The 16,798-nt window shown below is 46.7% G+C and overlaps 1 protein-coding gene across 1 annotated transcript; it reads left to right on the forward strand.

Moving 5' to 3' along the window:
- Positions 1-13,111: 13,111 nt before the first annotated feature.
- Positions 13,112-16,469, forward strand: LOC109770497 (proteasome subunit alpha type-1). Its single transcript, XM_020329202.4, has 2 exons — positions 13,112-13,601; positions 15,589-16,469. The coding sequence occupies exons 1-2, from the start codon at positions 13,251-13,253 to the stop codon at positions 16,102-16,104; spliced, it is 867 nt and encodes a 288-aa protein (XP_020184791.1). The 5' UTR covers positions 13,112-13,250; the 3' UTR covers positions 16,105-16,469.
- The last annotated feature ends 329 nt before the right edge of the window (positions 16,470-16,798 follow it).

Below are 16,798 nucleotides of genomic sequence, written 5' to 3' on the forward strand. Positions count from 1 at the left end.
GAAGGGTTAAGGCAAATGGAGGAGGGAGGAAGAGCTAGCGTGCGACAGCAGTTCCAAATCGAGAGGGAAAGGCGAAGAGTCGGTGGACGGTTGCCACGGTACACGAAGAGGCGCCTGGGGAGCGAACGGTTGCCACAGAGGTCACACACTGACGACAAGGGCCGAGTGAACCGCATGCAATCCCATCACACAACACACATGTCTTGTTAAGTTGAATCGTTTCTGTATTCTTGTGTCAACGCAAACAGTTCATCCGAGTGAACCGCATGCCGTATATCCCACACACCTTGATCTGGCTGACCGTTGCTTTTGTGTTGCCTAATCACAAACAGTTCATCTGAGTGAACCGTATGTTGTATATCACACACACCTTCATCTGGCTGCCCGTTTCTTTTGTGTTGCCTAATCACAAACAGTTCATCTGAGAGAACCGTATGCTGTGTATCGCACACGCCTTCATCTGGCTGCCCATTTCTTTTGTTCCTCCTCATCGCAAACAGTTAATTGAACTAAACCGTATGCCCTTCATCGCACACGCAACTAAAACCTGAACCGTGTTTGATGGATCCGTCACCGCAAACGTTTTATACATTTCTGACGGTTTTCATACAGCACCGTTTGCGATTATGGCATCGCACACAGTTTCTCGAAGGGTCTCTAATTATAGTGTCGCGTTAGCAGCATCCTGAAGTAGTGATGTAATGTAGATTATGGACTCTAGTGTAAGTGGGAGACTGAAGGAAATATGCCCTAGAGGCAATAATAAAGTTGTTATTTATATTTCCTTATATCATGATAAATGTTTATTATTCATGCTAGAATTATATTAACCGAAAACTTAGTACATGTGTGAATACATAGACAAAACAGAGTGTCCCTAGTATGCCTCTACTTAACTAGCTCGTTAATCAAAGATGGTTAAGTTTCCTGACCATGGACATGTGTTGTCATTTGATGAACGGGATCACATCATTAGAGAATGACTAATTATGTGATGGACAAGACCCATCCGTTAGCTTAGCATAATGATCGTTAAGTTTTATTGCTATTGCTTTTTACATGACTTATACATATTCCTCTAACTATGAGATTATGCAACTCCCAAATACCAGAGGAACACCTTGTGTGCTATCAACCGTCACAATGTAACTGGGTGATTATAAAGATGCTCTACAGGTGTCTCCGAAGGTGTTTGTTGGGTTGGCATAGATCAAGATTAGGATTTGTCACTCTGAGTATCGGAGAGGTATCTCTGGGCCCTCTCGGTAATGCACATCACTATAAGCCTTGCAAGCAATGTGACTAATGAGTTAGTTACGGGATGATGCATTACGGAACGAGTAAAGAGACTTGCCGGTAACGAGATTGAACTAGGTATAAGGATACTGACGATCGAATCTCGGGCAAGTAACATACCCATAACAAAGGGAATAACATATGTTGTTATTGCGGTTTGACCGATAAAGATCTTCATAGAATATGTAGGAACCAATATGAGCATCCAGGTTCCGCTGTTGGTTATTGACCGGAGATATGTCTCGGTCATGTCTACATAGTTCTTGAACCCATAGGGTCCCCACGCTTAACGTTCGATGACGATTTGTATTATGAGTTATGTGTTTTGGTGACCGAAGATTGTTCGGAGTCCCGGATGAGATCACGGACATGACGAGGAGTCCCTAAATGGTCGAGAGGTAAAGATTGATATATTGGAAGGGGTATTCGGACACCGGAATGGTTTCAAGTGGTTCGGATATTTTACCGGAGTATTGAGGGGTTACCGGAACCCCCCCGGGGAAGTCATGGGCCTCATGGGCCAAGGGAGAGAGAGGGGACAGCCCACAAGGGGTGGCTGCCCCCCCCCCATGGGAGTCCGAATAAGACTAGGGGAGGGGGCGGCGCCCCGCTTTCCCTCTCTCTCTCCTACTCCTTCCTTTTCCCCTCTGATGAAGAAAGGAAAAGGGGGGGCGAATCCTCCTAGGAGTGGAGTCCTAGTAGGACTCCCCCCATGGCGGGCCCCTCTTGGCCGGCCGCCTCCTCCTCCCTCCTTTATATACGGGGGCAGGGGCACCCCATAGCACATCACTTATTCTCTTCGCCATGTGCGGTGCCCCCCTCCACAGTTTACTCCTCTGGTCATAGCGTCGTACTGCTTAGGCGAAGCCCTGCGCAGATCACATCACCATCAACGTCACCACACTGTCGTGCTGACGGAACTATCCCTCGACCCTCTGCTGGATCAAGAGTTCGAGGGACATCATCGAGCTAAACGGGTGCAGAACTCGGAGGTGTCGTACGTTCGGTACTAGATCGGTTGGATCGTGAAGACGTTCAACTACATCAACCGCGTTAACCTAACGCTTCCGCTTTCGATCTACGAGGGTACGTGGACAGGGGCGGAGCCAGGATGAAACACGAGAGGGGGCAAACAGGTATTTTTTTTTTCAAAAACAGGTATACGAACTAATGGCTAGATCATTTAAGAAACTGACCATAGAAAGCATATATATAGTGTGAAAGGAAAGAAAAAAATCATATGATCACACACGTAATTATGAAAAAAATCATTGCCAAAATAAAAGTAAACTAACCACTTTTGGCACAATAACTTGAGAAATATGAATGTCATTCCTTTTTTGTTGGTACGTCGGTGAATTCTAGCCTTCAAGCTGCAGGAAAAATAGAAGTGTTTAAATGTAAAGAGAGAATGTAAACGTTGACTGATAAATATATAAGCTTGAGCACATTACCTTCCATTTAGATGATTGATATTAAAATCTATAAGTATCCTTCTTTTAGATGGATCCCGAGTAAGCTTGCTCAGATAGATCGACTAGTTCAAGCATACTACCAGTTGCGGATTTTGCAAAAAAAAATGTCCATCAGCTTTCTAAATAAATTGAAGTACATCAAGGCAGAATATTACATAGTCCAGAGATTTATTCTACTCCCATGTGCCCAAACTTATTCATATGAAATTATTCCATGAAGCAAGATTAAATCAACCTAATTACCAATTTGTACCTTCTAAACACGGAATCAGAATAGACTGAAAATATGAAATTAGAAAATAAAAATGAGAACTAAACCTAAGGCTAACCTTGATTGAAAGATTGATGAGTAGCGCACGTATTTTTTCTCCTAGGGAGGGCGACCCGGCCGGCCAACCGGGGCGCATGCTGCAGATCAAGGTTGATCCATCGGAGGGGCGGCCTGTATGTCGTTAGAGTCGCCGGCGTCGACAGCTTCGGCTTGTCACGGCGGTCGCATGAGCAGCAGATTAGCCAGGAGCCAGGCGGCGGCGCATAGGTTTCTAGCGATTTGGCAAGCAACAGTCCGTATGCATCTACCTGCTTGTATTCTCTCTACATGGGCTGCAACTCACACATGTGCAGATGGGCTTTATATGACATAAAAATTAAGCAGTGGGGGCAAATAGCCTGGGCTGAGCGGGGGCAACGATATACTCCCTCCATCCCAAAATTCGTGTCTTAGTTTTGTCTAAATACGGATATATCAAGTCGCATTTTAGTATTAGATACATCCGTATCTAGACAAATCTAAGACAAGAATTTTGGGACGGAGGGAGTATATCCTAGGCCTGGTATACGTGGGCCGAAGATTCGAGTGGAGGCATTCGCCCCCACAACCTTGTACGTAGATTCGCCCCTGTACGTGGACACACTCTCCCCTTTCGTTGCTATGCATCTCCTAGATAGATCTTGCGTGATCGTAGGAATTTTTTTGAAATTGCATGCTACGTTTCCCATCAGTGTGTGGGATGGATGTGCCGCACAAATTGTAGGTCACACGGCCAAGCAGCCCGCGTGTCCTCGTTCAAGCAAACAACAAAACCGCCCGCACGCCGGAACAACCCCCTCCCCGCACTCGTGAGCGCGAATGGATGTGCCCCCCCCCCCTAGACAGTCGTTGCCCCAAAAAATAGCAAAACTCCATCCCCTCCCCCACCCCACTGATCAAGCAGCCGATCGCCTTCCTCTCCTCCCCCGGGCCCCCTCCTATGAAATTGCCATGGAAACCCTCGGCAAACCCTAGCTAGATCTAGACGAAAACAACAACGATTTGATAGTTCAAAGTCAGTTCATCCCACGAATTAGGGCCCCTCCCCCTCTTTATAATTTTGCCAGTAAATTTGTTTGTTTAGTTGCCAACCACATATCCGGATGCATGAGATATCTAGATCTGTACCCTAAGAAGGAATTGCCATGTGTGTTCACTCTTTTTTGAGATTTTTTTGGTGTACACCATGTTTGGAACTTGGAGAGGCCATACTCAAAGGGTTGCCACGAAAATTGGGTTTCTTCCATGTTAGTTAGAACAAGAGGAAATATCAGAAAACAGAGCATTCAACGGCGGAGGGAAAACATGACACACGTTCCAACACTAGTTGGAAAGTTGGAAAAATTGCCATGTATTTTTGCAGTTAGTAGCCGTGCGATTTAGGAAGCAGTTGCCACCCTGGTAGCCAAACAAGGGGAAAATGTCGTCTTGTGCCTCTTTTATTTTGCCAAGTAATTCCAGTGATACTTGCCACCCACGCTACATGTAATGTGCCATGTCTAGTACTTGCCACCCCAGTTGTAGATCATTTGCCATGTATGTTTGCAGTTAGTTGTCATGACAATGCCCATCCTAGTTGGCACTAAAGTTGCCATGTCACTCTACAGGGTAAAAACAGAAAAGACAAGCAAAGGCGAATGGATCCTGGAGACGGGTCTAATCATTGGTTATTCGGACAGGCGCGAGCACCCGCACGGGATGCGCTAGACTATGAGGAACTCATTATAGTTGGGCCATTGTTGCCACTACTACAACAATATTCACACATGGGTACAGACTACAGATGAAAAATGAGATTTGCCATGTTTGTAATAATAAGATGGCAATTTTTTAATGTTCTGAGTGAGAGTTGCCAGTAATTTCAAGCGTCTAAAACCCCATAAAACATGTGCCATTAGTGTATGATTGTTGGCTTCTAAACATGAATAACATAAAGATATGTTTGTAGGGGCTTTCAATACAACTAGACTACCAGGAGTCCCGTGGCAAGCTACACCAGAAGGAACTATCGGTCCTCAATAATCGGGACACCAACTACAGGTAACAGTGGCAAATCAAGGTATGTCAAAAAGGAAAATGGATGCAAGACTTATGCGACGGTGAAAAAAAGAGTGAAATAACAATACTGAGCAATACGAAAAAAGGCATAAATAATGACCTAACAAACTTACAACTTTAAAATGCAGGAGCAGGGGGTAGCGCATGGCATCAGCTGACAATGGGAGACCTGACATCAACCTCTTATGCCGGTAAGACCAAAAAAAATCTGCTCGCACACACAAGTAAAAATGGCAATTTTATGTGGGGGACAGGGGGAGTATGCAAGTATAATGATGTAAGTATTGTCAAATGTAGTGAAATTGAACTCATAATTGCCATGTAAAATTCAACGAAGAAAAAAGGGTAGGGCACTTAAAAAGATGAAAAAAGTTATAGTTGACATGTAGTGTGGTCAATGGTTGCTGTTAGAGTAGTCATTATGGTATACGACTTCTAGTCCAAGTCAGTTTTGTACCCCTACCCCAAGTCGGTTTGTACCCTCTTATATACTCTTGTATGCCGCACCAAATCATCAATAAGCAACAGTTTTATTCAGCTTTCATGGTATCAGATACCGGTCCCAGGGTTTAGGGTATGGCTCCGCCAACGCCATCGCCGCCGCCGCCGCCCGGCTACTTCGAGCGCCGGGCCGCACTCATCGCCAAGGCTGCCAACGCCGCGGCCGCTTCTCTCTCGGCCCTCACCATAGCTCCACAAAACTACCCTGCACCGATCCTCGCCGCACCAATATCTCTTGCTGACACAATCTCCGACGTCAGCCCCTACATCCCCATAGTTCTTGATCTCGCCGCCCACAACTACTACCATTGGAGACATCTCTTCGATCTCCACCTCGGCCGCTGCAACCTGCGCTCGCATGTCGCCGCCAACTGTCTTCCCCGCCCCGATGATCCGCAATGGTTGAAAGACGATCTCGCGATCGTCCAGTGGTTCTACACCCGCATCACCACTGAGATCTTCAACATGCTCGATCACGACGGCGCCACCGCTGCCAACATCTGGCACTCCCTCCGTCAGCTCTTCCAAAGCAACACCGACGCTCGGAAAAACGCTCTCCACACCGAGCTTCGCAATATGGTGCAAGGAGACGCCCCGGTGAACCTATTCTGCCAGCGCGTTAAGACCATTGGTGATGAGCTCCGCGAACTCGGCGATACAGTTAGCGACTCACAACTAATCAATATCGTCGTCGTCGGCCTCAGCGAAGACTTTGACAAGCAAGCCTCGTTCATACCGATGATACGGCCCCCTCCTACCTTCGCTGAAGTTCGTTCCTTGCTACAACTCGCGGCGGAAACACAAGCTCGCAAGGACTCTCGCCCCAAGGTCTTTCATGCTGCGGCTCGTCCTCCTCTGTCGTCTACACCAGCGCCGCCTTCCAGGCCGGCTCCTGCCGCCGGGCCGTCCGCATCGTCATCTGTTGAACCGCCCCCAGGCTGGCGTCCTAGTCCGAACTACCGCGGCAAAAACCCTATCTACAGGCCGCCGTCGACTCGTTCGGTTCCACCTACGACATCCCCAGCACCAAGTCCTGCACCACCCACCAGTGCTCCATCTGCGGTTGCATGGCGGCCTCCTCATGATCCTTGGACGGGGCTTGTTCAAGCATGGCCCATGCCCTGGTCCGCTCCGTCCACCCTCGGTGCTCCGCCGGCATACTCAGGTGCCTGGCAACCCGGCCTTCGGCCGCCTACTGGTGCTCCCGGGGTTCTCAACCCCCGACAGCCGGCCAATGCCTATCACGCCGCCCCGACGTATGCTCCTTATGGTCATTACAGCACCGACGGCGGCGCCTACTACACACCTCAGCCGGTCCTGCTCCCGACGCCACCCCCACCACAGCCGGCCAATGCTTACTACACTCCCCAGCCGGCCCTACTGCCTTCACCATCGTATCCGCTGGCACCGCTTCCGACGCCATCCTCACCTGCGACGCCGAGCTGGGATCAAGCTGCCTTTCTCCAGGCCATGAATAACTTTGCTGCACAAGGAAACTCAGGTACGGATTGGATCTTTGATTCAGGGGCCTCTAGTCATATGTCTGCATCTAGTAATTGGTTATCTTCTTGCACTAAATCTCCTTTCCCTTCCATTATCCTTGGAGATGGATCATCTATTCCTATATATTGTGTTGGTCAGGCTCAACTTCCCTCTTCCACCAAACCTCTTTTACTTCGCGATGTTCTAGTTGCACCCGCCCTCATTAAAAATCTTATCTCTGTTCACCAATTTACTTGCGACAATCTAGTTTCGGCTGAATTTGACCCTTTTGGTTTATCCGTGAAGGATTACCTGACCAAGGTCGAGATCGCTCGCTTCAATAGCTCCGGTGATCTTTATTCTCTTAATGGAGTTCCTGCCGCCACCCCTCCAACATCCATGCTGGCCTCCGTCGATCTCTGGCATCGTCGCTTGGGCCATCCCAACCCCGCCGTCTTAGCTTCTATGCTTAGTGAATTTACCATACCATGTCATAGGGACTCTCATAATTTTGTGTTTTGCGAGTCTTGTCAATTAGGCAAACATGTGCGTCTTCCCTTTAGTTCCTCTAGTTCTTGTAGCACTTATCCCTTTGAATTAATACATTGTGATTTATGGACCTCTCCCATTGCAAGTATTTCGGGTTTTAAATACTACCTTGTTATCCTAGATGTTTTCACCCACTTTGTCTGGACTTTTCCTCTACGCAACAAATCCGAGGTCCATTCTCTTTTCCTTAATTTTCAACGCTATGTGTCTGTTCACTTCTTCCTCCCAATTCGCTTTATCCAATGTGACAATGGTCGCGAGTTTGATAACATTAAAAATCGTACTTTCTTCTTACAACATGGCATCCTGCTTAGGTTCTCATGTCCCTACACCTCCCCTCAAAATGGTAAAGCAGAACGCTCTCTTCGCACCCTCAATGATATAGTTCGCACTCTCCTCATTCAATCATCTATGCCTCCCAAGTTTTGGGCTGAAGCCCTACACATGGCCACCTTCCTTCTAAATATTCGACCTTCTAAAACTAAACCCAACACTACTCCCTATTATTCCCTCTTTCTTTCCCACCCCGACTACTCCGCAGTTCGTGTTTTCGGCTGTCTCTGTTTTCCCAATGCCTACGCCACTTCTGCAAATAAATTGTCACCACGCTCTATCCCATGTGCTTTTCTCGGCTTCTCTGACGAGCACAAAGGCTATCGCTGTCTCGACCTTCACACCGGACACGTTCATGTCTCTCGTCATGTCACGTTTGCTGAGCACATTTTTCCTTTCTCACAACGCACTACTACACCATCCAACACCCCTAGCTCCGCAAACACCCCCTCTCCCCGTCCTTTCCAACTATATACTCCCCTACCTGCCGAACACAACTTATCACCACCACCATTAACACCCACCATAGCCAATCCCAACCATACACTCACCCCACCCGAGACGTCTCCAACTCCCCCGACCCCTGCTTCCTCCCCAACACACCCGGCCCCTACTCCCACTCCACCACCCAGCCCTGCTCCCACTCCACCACCCAGCCCTACTCCTTCGTCCGACTCTTCCGCTGCGCCGGACTCACCAGTACCCACCTTACCCCCTCGTGCTATTCCTACAGCAGCCCCGATTAATGATCATCGCATGCGTACTAGGGCCAAATCAGGATTTCATCAACCCCAAGACCGCCTAAACCTTCATACCTCCGTATCTCTCACTTCTCTTCCAAAGAATTACAAAACTGTTCTACTTGATCCCAATTGGGTCGCTGCCATGCAAGAAGAATATAATGCTTTACTTCAAAACAACACCTGGCAACTTGTTCCTCGTCCTCCCAATACAAATATTGTTTCTGGCAAATGGATTTTTCGCCAAAAGTTCCACTCCGATGGGAGCCTCTCATGATATAAAGCCAGGTGGGTTTGTCGTGGCTTTTCTCAGCAACAAGGAATTGATTACGAAGAAACCTTCTCTCCTGTTGTTAAACCTAGCACCATTCGCACCGTTCATAGTGTTGCTGTCTCCTCTTCATGGCCCATTCACCAACTTGATGTTAAAAATGCTTTCCTCCATGGTTCCCTTCAAGAAACTGTCTACTGCCAGCAACCTCTGGGTTTTGAAAATCCATCCTTTCCAACTCATGTATGTCTTCTTCAGAAATCTCTCTACGGTCTTAAACAGGCCCCACGAGCTTGGTTTCAACGCTTCTCCTCCTTCATTCAAACAATAGGCTTCACTCCATCTCTCTCCGACACCTCTCTTTTTGTGTATCATCAAACTTCTGACACTGCCTATTTACTTCTCTATGTAGATGATATCATTCTTACCGCCTCCTCTCAAAAGTTCTTAGATCATATTGTCTCTCTTCTTAGATCTGAATTTTCTATGACTGACCTAGGACTCCTTCATCATTTCTTAGGCATTGCTGTTGTTCGAGATTCCTCCAGCCTTTTTCTTTCCCAACGCCAGTATATTCTTGATCTTCTTAATCGTGCTGGTACGCTTGACTGTCAATCATCTCGCACTCCTGTCGATACTAGTTTTAAACTTTCGGCTACCGGTGAACCCTTTTCCGATCCTACTCTCTATCGTAGCCTAACAGGTGCTCTCCAATATCTCACCATTACTCGTCCTGAAATCTCTTTTGCTGTTCAACAAGCATGTCTCTATATGCATGATCCCCGGGTTCCTCACTATAATCATGTTAAACGCATTCTTCGGTATTTAGAAGGAACTCTCAATCATGGTCTCCACCTCAATAATTCTTCTCCAAACTCGCTTACCGCATACTCTGATGCAGACTGGGCTGGTTGTCCTGACACTCGAAGGTCCACTTTCGGTTTTTGTGTTTTTCTTGGTAACAATTTGATTTCTTGGTCTTCGAAAAGACAGGTTACAGTCTCACGTTCGTCGGCCGAGGCTGAGTATCGCGCTGTGGCACATGCCGTTGCAGATACCATCTGGATTCGGCAGTTACTCTCCGAGCTACACAGGCCTATTGAGCAGGCCACTATTGTCTACTGTGACAACATATCAGCAGTCTACATGACCAGCAATCCAGTTCAACACCGACGCACAAAGCATATTGAGATTGATATTCATTTTGTTCGTGAAAAGGTTGCTCTTGGTCAGGTTCGGGTGCTTCATGTTCCCTCTACGGCTCAGTTTGCTGACATTTTCACCAAGGCACTGCCTACTAAGCCGTTTCAAGATATCTGTTTCAGTCTCAACGTCGTCGAGCCTGCCGTTGATACTGCGGGGGGATGTTAGAGTAGTCATTATGGTATACGACTTCTAGTCCAAGTCAGTTTTGTACCCCTACCCCAAGTCGGTTTGTACCCTCTTATATACTCTTGTATGCCGCACCAAATCATCAATAAGCAACAGTTTATTCAGCTTTCAGTTGCCATGTGGTTTGTTTACAATTTGCCATGCAATCATAACATATATCTAGTTATACTTTCTCTGATGTGAGATTTCTCTGGTAGTTGCCGTAGAAACCATATGGCAAAATCCAGTTCCAGACAAACAAAGTGTGTTGCAGTTGCCATGTAGAAGATGCTATATTTAAAATGTGCAATCCAGCACGTTTGCCGTGTGTAATCCAACAGGTTTACCATGTGTAATCCAATATGTTTGCCATGTGGAATCAGCTAGATTTGCCATGTGTGATGCACTAGATTTTCCACGTGTGGTCCACTAGATCTGCCATATGTGATCTAATATTTTTGCAAATGAGAAGGAGAGAAAAGAATGGAGTAAGAACAATCAAACAAAAAATTGAAGGAACAAGGTCTGGGATGATGAACATGCTGACAACGGGAAACGCGCCTACCATAACTTGTGCAGGTATGTGACACAAAAAGAAGCTGCCAGACTTGAAAAATGTGTAAATCCAATAGATTTGCCATGTATAATCAACTAGCTTGACCATGTGTAAACTACTCCCTCCGTAAAGAAATATAAGAGCATTTAGATCACTAAAGCTATATTTCTTTACACAGGCAGTGCTAGATTTGAAAAAAAAATTGTGAGCAACATATGTGCCATGTGCAGACCATTAAAAACCTAAAACCTGTTTTGCATGGCACTGCTTTAAATGTTCAATGCGGGCCGACCCGTTTCATGTGTTAGCTCGTGCGCTTCGACGAAAGCGCAACAGCTGGACGCTGATAATTTGGCGCTCCTATGCAGCGCTGTAGGCGCCCATTAACGATCCGGTGCCTGCAACGTTGCTAGCATGGGCCGGCCCACTAGCGTGTTGCCCTAGTTTTATTTTATTTTTTACGAAAATAAAAATATGAAATCAGAAAAGGTTTACAGATTTAAAGAGAAAAAGGTTCAACCATTTGAAAAAAAGTTAATGTCTTTAAAAAAGGTTCATCAATTTTGAAAAAAGTTCATCAATTTTAAAAAAACTTCATTCAAATTGAAAAAGAAGTTCATCCAATCTAGCAAAAGTTCATTAAAGTTGCAAAAAGTTCATAAAAATTCAAAAAAAGTTCATGTATTTTTTTGAAAAGTTCATCAAACTGAAAAAAAATCATAAATCCAAAAAAAGTTCATCGATATTCAAAAAAGTTCATCAATCTGAAAAAAAACTGTTGAAATCTAAAAACAGTTCACCGATATTCAAAAAAGTTCATGGAATTATCAAAAAAGAAATAGTCAACCGGCGCCTAGATGGGTCGGCCCATTTATGGACGCCACATGCGCCAGTTAACAAAAATGCACGTTGATTGGCGCCTGTGGCGCCGAATAGGAAATCCCTGATAATTTGTCACAAGAGCGGCAAATAGGGATTTCCCTCGTGAAATGTTCACTCGATAAGATTTCAAAATCACTAGTTCAGGAGTACTCGTTGCAAAGATCACTCCAACTCCCCAGGTTGCGACAAGTGGCGCACATGCAGCGCGCCACTTGTTGCAACCTGGGAGTTTTCCCTTTTTTCGTAGATCTGTTTATTCAAAATGTTTTATCTCTCAAACCGTGTGTCCAAATCTCAAACCGCTTTCATCGTTGGATTCCTCGCGTCGAGATCTTCAAAACTAGATCCCATGTTGATAGGTTTTGACAAACTTTTTTTTCACGAAAAAACTAGCCAAAAAAACCGAACGAAAAAACCGAACTGGGAGCACGAGCTTTTTCCCTTTTCGAAAAAGGCACGCCCGTGCCTCTCACGAAATCACAACCGCGCCTCTCGCGGAAGCAAAACTGTGACTCTCGCTGAAGGAAAAAAGAAGAAGAGAAAACGTGTTTTTTTCCGTTTCCGAGGAGGCACGGCCGTGACTCTCGCGAAAGCACACCCGTGCCTCTCGCGGAAGCAAAACCGTGACTCTCGCGAAAGGAAAAAAACAGAAAACACATTTTTTTTCCGTTTTCGAGAGGCACGACCATGACTCTCGCGAAAACACAACTGTGCCTCTCGCAGAAGCAAAACCGTGACTCTCGCGAAAGAAAAAAAAACAGAAAACGCGTTTTTTTCATTTCCGAGAGGCACGGCCGTGACTCGCGGAAGCAAAATCGTGACTCTCGCGAAAGGAAAAAAAAAGAAAATGCGTTTATTTCGTTTCCGAGAGGCACGGCCGTGACTCTCGTGAAAGAAAAAAAAAGAAAACGTGTTTTTTAGCGCAAAAAATGTTTTTCGGATTTTTTTGTCAAAAAGCTAAGGAAGATCGGTGGAAAACCAAAACGTAAAAAAAACCAAGAAAAAAACCGTTTAAATAGCCAAAAACGCATGCAGAAAAATAAAACGCGATCGGAGAGAGCACCCAGAGCGCGACACATGGCGAATGGCTGAGAGCGCGCTAAGTGGCGCTGATTGTTGCCAGGCTGCCGAAGGAGCGCTCGTTAACTAGCCTAACGGCCCCACTGCCCAACAACAGGCCAAGGCCCAGTACCTCTGAGTCTCTGACGGCCCATCCGGAACCCTGACGGGCTGGCCCCACGCGAGCCCCTACCCTCTCGTCTTCGGTCTTGGAGCACAAGATGAACGCCGCACCGCACCACGCCAACAAAAGGAGGAAAACAGCACGCCCGAACCCTACTCCTGCTACGGACACGCACCACTAGCACACCTCGCATCGTCGCCGGATCGGAGGAGGGGGGAGAGCCGAGGAGGAAGAAGGCCGAGGATGTTCCGCAACCAGTACGACACCGATGTCACCACCTGGAGCCCGCAGGGGCGGCTGTTCCAGGTGGAGTACGCCATGGAGGCGGTGAAGCAGGGCTCCGCCTGCGTCGGCCTCCGCTCCGCCACCCACGCCGTCCTCGCCGCCGCCAACAAGTCCGCCAACGAGCTCTCCTCCCACCAGCGCAAGGTCTTCCGCGTCGCCGACCACGCCGGGGTCGCGCTCGCCGGCCTCACCGCCGACGGCCGCGTCCTCTCCCGCTTCCTCCGCAACGAGTGCATCAACCACGCCTTCGTCTACGACGCGCCGCTCCCCGTCTCCAGGCTCGCGCTCCGCCTCGCCGACAAGGCGCAGGTCCGTCCCCATCCCGATCCCCTTTTCGTCTTTTCCTGCCCCGATCTGCTCGCGCGCCTAGGGTTTCGTGCCGGAGGGATCAGATCTGGTGCGTGAGATGTGTGGTTTCGTGCGTGGTGGGGTAATCCTGGCTGCGATCTATGCTGGTAACTAGGGTTTTCATTGCGAAGTCGCGGGGAGCACGATCCAGTGGTACAAATGGTTAGGATTTTGACGATTTTGCTAGTGGCTCGGGACAGGGCCCACCTTACAATTTAGTTATGTGGAGTGTTATTATGGTGCTTGATTTCTTATGCTCTGTGCTAGAATTGTGCAGCAACTGAGAATTGTAGTTGTATCAGAGTTTCCCTCTGATGAGTCCTCACAGCTTAACTGATACTCCCTCCGTCCGAAAAAGCTTGTCCCTCAAATGGATGTATCTAGCACAAGTTAGTGCTAGATACATCCATTTGAGACACAAGCTTGGGACAAGCTTTTTTGGACGGATGGAGTACTGTATATACTAAGACTGAATCTGAAGGTGTGGAGTTGTCCCCATTGAGATGACTCTTGGGATTTAGTACGGTAAACACTCTTGTGTGTACTAGGCGTAATCGCGCTGCGCTAGGATATTTTATGGCATGGATAAAATGCTCCACTGAATGAGCATATTATGCCATGTGTAAAACTATTGTCATCTGAAAAATTGGGGTGAATAAACTTGAACCGAGAGCTCTTAATTCGAATGAAAAACAATTATAGGATGCTAATAGTACATATATAAAAATTGACGTTGTACAACTAGTTTAGTTGATAGTGATCGATGGACCAACATCTCCACCAGCAACCACAAACTACAGTTGCAGATTGATCCTGTGGCACTGCAACCTGTCCATGAAGGTTCAGACCCATGTTGTTTCCTGCTGTGGGCTCTCATCCTGTCTGTACGCACCCCTTTAGCTCGTTGTAAGGTTTGCCCACGTTTCCTGCGATCAGCAAATTCGAATTTCTGTTGCGTATTCGTCTGCAGCTAGAGTTTGTGGTTTGTCTCGTCTGCCAATTTTAGTTTACTTTTCCTGGTTACCGTGTTCTGTACACTCATCCTCACAAAAGAAAAATGTATGGTACCTTCAGTTTGTTATTATGTCTACAGGTCTTCGCCTTTTCTCCTCTTGAATTGCTAGCAAGCCTATAACAGATATTATAGTAAGATTTTGATTTGAGACGCATGCCATCTATCATTACACGGCCAGACGGAACAACATTTTATACAGGAAGAAAGTTTCTTTCTACAACATTTGCTTTACCTTTTGAATTTAAACACATTAAGAAGGGCAATGTCATTGCTGGGGGAAAATGTTTTTGAGAAATTAACAACATGCTTGAAGATCACTTTGTGTGAAATTTCTTCTAAGAAATGCTATCATTGCCAAATGGTGTAACATACCTAGTGTGTGGCTGGTTAGAGCTTATTGCAGAATATCTACTATAAACCAACACATGTTCTAGCATTCCATTCCTATGCAAACATATTGAATCCTCTATAGTCTACTTCCAATTAACAGGGTTTTAGTGATTAGAGTTGTCAATCAAATCCTAAACCCTACTAGCAACTTCTTTCACTCTCAGTCAAACATGCCCAGTTGAGGCTGCTCTTCAATTTTTCAGGGTGAGCGCCTGCTGATTTCTGAACTTTGCATCTACTCCTGAGTGCCAAAATAAAATTCAAGATTTCCTGTCCTAATTCAGAGAGATACCAGATTGAAACTTGGGAGGGGGTGGGACTTCTCAAAGTCATTTTGTTATTGGTTTAATTTCATGTTCTAGTGTAGTATTAGCAATCAAACCATTGCTCTCAGGCCAGCATGTGTGTAAGAATATTTTTATCTGAAGATAAACATTTTTTCACCACTGTCCATTTATCTTCCCCTCTTGTTTTTTTTTTTGAGACAAATATCTTCCCCTCTTGTGGTGGGTAGTGTATTGACAATGTTATTCAACGATGCAGGTTTGCACACAACGTTCGTGGAAGAGGCCCTATGGGGTCGGCCTTCTTGTTGCTGGTCTAGATGAGTCTGGGGCCCATCTCTACTATAACTGCCCCAGCGGGAACTACTTTGAGTACCAGGCATTCGCCATTGGCTCCCGCTCTCAGGCAGCGAAGACTTACCTCGAACGCAGATTTGAGAAATTCAACGCCTACACCCCGGACGAGCTCATCAAGGACGCCCTCTCGGCCATAAAGGAGACCCTCCAAGGTGAGAAGCTGACGAGCTCCAACTGCACCATTGCCATTGTCGGCAGAAAGGAGGACGGCACCGTCGAGCCCTTCTCCATGATCGACTCCAAGAGGATCCAGGAGATCATTGACTCCATGGAGGCCGCCGACGAGGCGCCAGCGGCCGATGTGCCAGCTGAATCAAGCTCGATGCAGGAGGACAGGGGCGATGCGCCTGCGGCAAGGGATGCCCCGGCGGCGGACGAGCCCGCTGCACCAGATGCCCCAGCGCCGATGGACATCTAGGCGTCGTCTGATCGATACATGTCATGTCCGTCCACCCCCTTGTCGCAACACTATTCAGAATTTCCAAAAAGACTAGACTGTTGTTTTAGAAAGGTTGTCATCCATTGTGTGTACTCTTTGCTTCTGTGCCACTACAGCTTTGCGGTGCCTGTGTCTGGACAGATTGATTTTTATCTATCATGTGATGGTGCGGACAGAATCGATTGGTTGGGGCAAACCGATTTACGTTTTATCATAAAAAATCCTGGTACCTTTTGTAGTGTTTGCTGTGTGTTTTCTGGACACTTCGGAAATTGAACAAACAGAGACAGATACAATGACAAATTCCGCAATGAAAATGAAAATTGCTGTGTGTTTTCTGGAGACTTCGGAAATTGAACAAACAGAGACAGATACGATGACAATTTCCGCAATGAAAATGAAAAACAATCTACCAATAGCATAGTTCATAGTTGGGATGTGTATATGTGCCCGTGGGTATTTGCACATTGGGTTGGCGAATATTATTTGATATACTATCGCTGGACATTGGATAGTACAGGGGAATTTGCGTCCTTGCGACGGCTAGATACAGCAGATCACCTGTGCTAGCAATGCAAACCGTGCGGGTTCTCGTCGAATCCCCTAGCACCAGTACGAGTGTTGAAAAACTTGCAAGTGACAGAGATGCTGCTATCTTCCGCTGGCTGTGTGC

The sequence above is a fragment of the Aegilops tauschii genome, chromosome 6, assembly GCF_002575655.3.
Source record: "Aegilops tauschii subsp. strangulata cultivar AL8/78 chromosome 6, Aet v6.0, whole genome shotgun sequence".
NCBI classification, from domain to species: Eukaryota; Viridiplantae; Streptophyta; class Magnoliopsida; order Poales; family Poaceae; genus Aegilops; species Aegilops tauschii.